A 5,064-nucleotide genomic window follows, 5' to 3' on the forward strand; every position below is an offset into this window, starting at 1 on the left:
TACAACCTGTCTAGTAATTATTTTGACTGCTACAACCTGTTTAGTAACAATTTTAGCTGCTTCAACCTGTCTAGTAACAATTTTGCCTGCTATAAACTGTATAGTAACAATTTTGACTGCTACAAACTGCCTTGTAACAATTTAACTGTTACAACCTGTCTAGTAACAATTTTGACTGCTTCAACCTGTCTAGTAACAATTTTAGCTGCTACAACCTGTCTAGTAACAATTTTAACTGCTACAACCTGTTAAGTAACAATTTTAACTGCTACAATGTGGCTAGTAACACTTTTAACTGCTACAAACTGTTTATTAACAATTTAACTGCTACAACCTGTCTAGTAACAATTTTAACTGCTGCAACCTGTATAGTAACAATTTTGACTGCTACAAACTGTCTAGAAACAATTTAACTGTTACAACCTGTCTAGTAACAATTTTGACTGCTACAACCTGTCTAGTAACAATTTTGACTGCTACAAACTGCCTTTTAACAATTTAACTGCTACAACCTGTCTAGTAACAACTTTGACTGCTACAACCTGTCTAGTAACAATTTTGACTGCTACAAACTGCCTTGTAACAATTTAACTGCTACAACCTGTCTCAGTTTTGATGTAATGTTGATTGTTCTATATAATGAAAATGTAGGCCTCTTTGTTATGCTCTTCCACAATTACAACTGAAATACTTCCATTATAGCTATGGCTAAATGATTATCATATAATTGGTAATACATAAATATAAACCTTAAGTGGATTGAGTAATTTAATCTATGACTCCTGTGTAATGTAGACAGAGAAATATCAACCAGACTGTTAGATATTTGAAGTTTGGGACGAGATTTCGACTTTTCAAAATAATAGCCTTATAGTCTTTCCCTAGGTACATAAAGACAGGCTTATCTTTTCCCTAGCAAAATCAGGAATACACCTGTAAAATGTGGGAGAAAAGAGTGTTTTTTTTTGTTGATCATTTAATCAACTACAACAAATTTAACCCAAATTTAATTTCTCCCAAAGATTTTAATATCATTACTGAAAAAAATGTTCCAAAAAATTGACTAAAGAATTAAAAAAATCTAGGAAAATGTGAAAGAAAAAACCCTATAATAATTAAGATAAAGTTATTAGTATATAACAAGAATATGGAATTATAATAGAGGTGAAATGACAAAGAAATATTAACAAGAAAATAGCTCTACAATATTGTAATACATCATTTTTTCATGATAATTAGTCAGTAACGCATAAAAGTGTTTGAGGTGGTTTATTTTTGACAGACATGCTGGACAGAAGAAAGAGATACTGCGGAACAGACTGGACATGGATAATCTCCTTACCTACTTGTGTGGTGAAATAAGTACAGGGTACTCCTACCTATTCCAACTCCTACCTTGCACTGATAACGATGGAATGGTAAATGTCCTACTCTTAATCTTCAGGGAGTCAAGTACATGAAGATGGTTGTCAGATAGAGGGACAACTACAGGTCATGTAGAGCAGGCAAGGTAGAGGTCAAGTAGAGGTCAGGTATAATTAATAAACGTCTACAGCATGTTGCTATAGTCATCTTAAGAAAGGAGTCCTAAAAAAGGACACTTAAATAACTATCAAATTGTTTACAATTTTGCTTACAAATTTCTATTGTAGAATTTAAAATCACCCCTTTGCATACTGATCCCCTTACCTGTGGGTGGGAAGAACAGACAAAACATGTGTCAGACACAGGATGTTAGGGAACGCAGGCAGCTAGATAGAGGTTAGATAAATGTGGTAAAAAAGGCTAGATAGAGGTCAGGTAAATCGGGTGATACAGGCTAGATAGAGATCAGGTAAATAAGGTAATCAAGGCTAGATACTAATACTGGCTAGATAAAGGTAAGGTAAATTGGGTGATACAGGCTAGATAGAGGTCAGGTAAATAAGGTAATCAAGGCTAGATACTTATACTGGCTGGATAAAGGTAAGGTAAATTAGGTAATACAGGCTAGATAGAGGTCAGGTAAATAAGGTAATATAGGCCAGATAGAGGTCAGGTAAATTGGGTAATACTGGTTAAATAAAGGTCCGGTGTATCAGGTAATACAGGCTAGATAGAAGTCAGGTAAATTGGGTTATACCGGCTAGATAGAGGTCAGGTAAATAAGGTGATACAGGCTAGATAGAGGTCAGGTAAATTGGGTAATACTGGCTAAATAAAGGTCAGGTGAATTAGGTCATACAGGCTAGATAGAGGTCTTGTAAATTAGGTAATCAAGGCTAGATACTAATACAGGCTAGATAGAGGTCAGGTAAATGATGTAATACTGCCTTAATAAAGATCAGGTAAATTAAGTAATACTGTCTAAAAAAGGTCAGATGAATTAGGTAATACAGGCTAGATAGAGGTCAGGTAAATTAGGTCATACAGGCTAGATAGAGGTCAGGTAAATAAGGTAATACAGGCTAAATAAAGGTCAAGTAAATAAGGTAATACTGGCTAGATAGAGGTCAGGTAAATTGGATTATACAGGCTAGATAGAGGTCAGGTAAATAAGGTAATCAAGGCTAGATACTAATACTGGCTAGATAAAGGTAAGGTAAATTAGGTTATACAGGCTAGATAGAGGTCGGGTAAATTAGGTAATACTGGCCTAATAAAGGACAGGTATATTAAGTAATACAGGCTAAAAAAAGGTCAGCTGATTAAATTGGTAATAGAGGCTAGATAGAGGTCAGATAAGGGTAAAGTAGACAGAATAACCACCACTTGATGAGGTCTGGTACAGGAGATTATGTAATACACACTAGACAAAGTATAGGTTAATGAGTTTAGGAAGTCCAGGCACCCTAGAGTAGGTAGAGTAGAGGGAGTTAGGTGGGCTTTTCCTCCTCACCTGATATTTAAATGATATTACACCTACTATAATTTAAGTGTGTATATAGGCGCTGTCCCAGGGTGATGAACGTGGGTTCCAGAAGTCTGTGAAGATCGTGGGCTTTCAGATGAAGGTCCTTGTGATGATGGCACGTGACTATCTCCAAACCCTGCATGGGGCCGCAAGTACCATCTATAGGCTTATCCTGCATCTGTTCAGGTAAGTAATACCATTTCTAGTCATTTTAAAACTATTTTTATTAAATGAATTTTATATTAGTATGATTGAGAACCTGTTCATATATCTGAAATACACTGCACTTGTGAGGTTTTAGAATTGTGTATTTGCTGATTGAGATTGTTGTTTGCTGTTGTACGTACCTTTGATTTCCTTATTCCTTACACAGATATATACGACCAAGTCTGCATGCGATGCCTATCCTAGACTGCCACAGCCAAGAGATCCACAGACACCTGATTAATGCCACCGAGCCACTGTTAGCCACTCTGGTGTATAGTCGCACATTCATGGAGACTTTGACTCAAAACACACAAGGTGCTCAGTTTTATTCTAAGAAACTGATTCTATGACACAGGGCTCAAATGTGTCAAAAACTTCAAACGACATTTTAATAAGATCTAAAAAAGGTCTACAGTAATGCTATTTGGTTAACATCATCCTGTGATAAAGTATAATTTTCTTTAAACAAGTGACCTTGACCCACTTTCTAAAAGCCTAGATATGTGATATTAAGTTGCATGAAGCTTGCTGGTATGAAATACTACAAATGACAATGACCCACTTTTAAAGATCACAGGACTGAAATCTGAAATGTGTTGCAATCTTCAAAAACTTCATTTGTCCTGCAGTTTGCTGATGTAAATGGCTATCAAATTTGTCCGAGTAAATTACCTTCAGCAACTTTGTAGATGGCTGGGGAAAAATGGAAAATCTAAACAACTTCACCTAAATTCGAAGCTCTTGTTTGTTATGAAAATATATCCAACTAAAGGTTTTTGTATTTTTGGGTCGTGTACAGCTTTACATGAAGAGGAGAAATTTGCACATCTACAGGTGTTGATGAGTGTGATTGAGCACCTCCCCAAAACTACAGGTAAGTTATTTACAGGTGTAACTCACCTCCCCAAAACTACATGTAAGTTTGTCACAGGTGTTGATCACCTCCCCAAAACTACAGGTAAGTTTGTCACAGGTGTTGATCCCCCCCCCCAAAACTACAGGTAAGTTTGTCACAGGTGTTGATCACATCCCCAAAACTACAGGTCAGTTTGTCACAGGTGTTGATCACCTCCTCAAAACTACAGGTAAGTTTGTCACAGGTGTTATTTACTTCCCCCAAAGCTACAGGCAAGTTTGTCACAGGTGTTATTTACCTCCCCCAAAACTACAGGTAAGTTTGTCACAGATGTTGATCACCTCCCCAAAACTACAGGTAAGTTTGTCACAGGTGTTATTTACTTCCCCCAAAGCTACAGGTAAGTTTGTCACAGGTGTTATTTACCTCCCCCAAAACTACAGGTAAGTTTGTTGCAGGTGTTGATCACCTCGCCCAAAACTACAGGTAAGTTATTTACAGGTGTTTTTACCTCCCCCAAACTACAGGTAGGTTTGTCACTGGTGTTGATCACCCCCAAAAAACTGCAGATAAGAAAGGCTTAACTGACATATATTGTTATTGGCTGCTGTGCATACTCTATGCTTTTGTGCAGTAACAATAGTTCACCCACAAAAAAGTGGAGTGAAAATAGTTACATGTATCTCTGTTTCAGATGAAATGCAGGAATGGTGCCTGATGAATGCAGATGATACTAACAGAGATGACCTTCTCACCTCAGCCTTTAGGGCAGCTCACCAGTGTAAGTAACACAGGTTAATACAGGGTAAATCACAAGTGTAAGTAACACAGGTTAATACAGGGTAAATCACAAGTGTAAGTAACACAGGTTAATACTGGGCAGCCCACCAGTGTAAGTTACCTTGCTAAATACAGGGTAAATCCCAAGTGTAAGTAACACAGGTTTATACTGGGCAGCTCACCAGTGTAAGTTACCCTACTAAACATAAGGCAGCCCACCAGTGTAAGTTACTTTGCTAAATACAGGGTAAATCACAATTATAAGTAACTCAGCTTAGTACTGGGCAGCTCTCCAGTGTAAGTTACCCTACTAAACATAAGGCAGCTC

The 5,064-nt window shown here is 37.1% G+C and overlaps 1 protein-coding gene across 1 annotated transcript in view; it reads left to right on the forward strand.

The window, feature by feature from the left end:
• The window catches only part of LOC110451545 (uncharacterized protein C1orf112 homolog), a 90,053-nt gene that overhangs the window by 61,698 nt on the left and 23,291 nt on the right, over window positions 1-5,064 (forward strand). The window contains exons 10-14 of the mRNA XM_021499632.1: window positions 1,283-1,418; window positions 2,928-3,079; window positions 3,267-3,415; window positions 3,900-3,974; window positions 4,651-4,737. Coding sequence (XP_021355307.1) covers window positions 1,283-1,418; window positions 2,928-3,079; window positions 3,267-3,415; window positions 3,900-3,974; window positions 4,651-4,737 — 599 coding nt within the window. The remainder of the gene's footprint in view (window positions 1-1,282; window positions 1,419-2,927; window positions 3,080-3,266; window positions 3,416-3,899; window positions 3,975-4,650; window positions 4,738-5,064) is intronic.

Source organism: Mizuhopecten yessoensis, unplaced genomic scaffold, assembly GCF_002113885.1.
Source record: "Mizuhopecten yessoensis strain PY_sf001 unplaced genomic scaffold, ASM211388v2 scaffold651, whole genome shotgun sequence".
Lineage (NCBI taxonomy): Eukaryota > Metazoa > Mollusca > Bivalvia > Pectinida > Pectinidae > Mizuhopecten > Mizuhopecten yessoensis.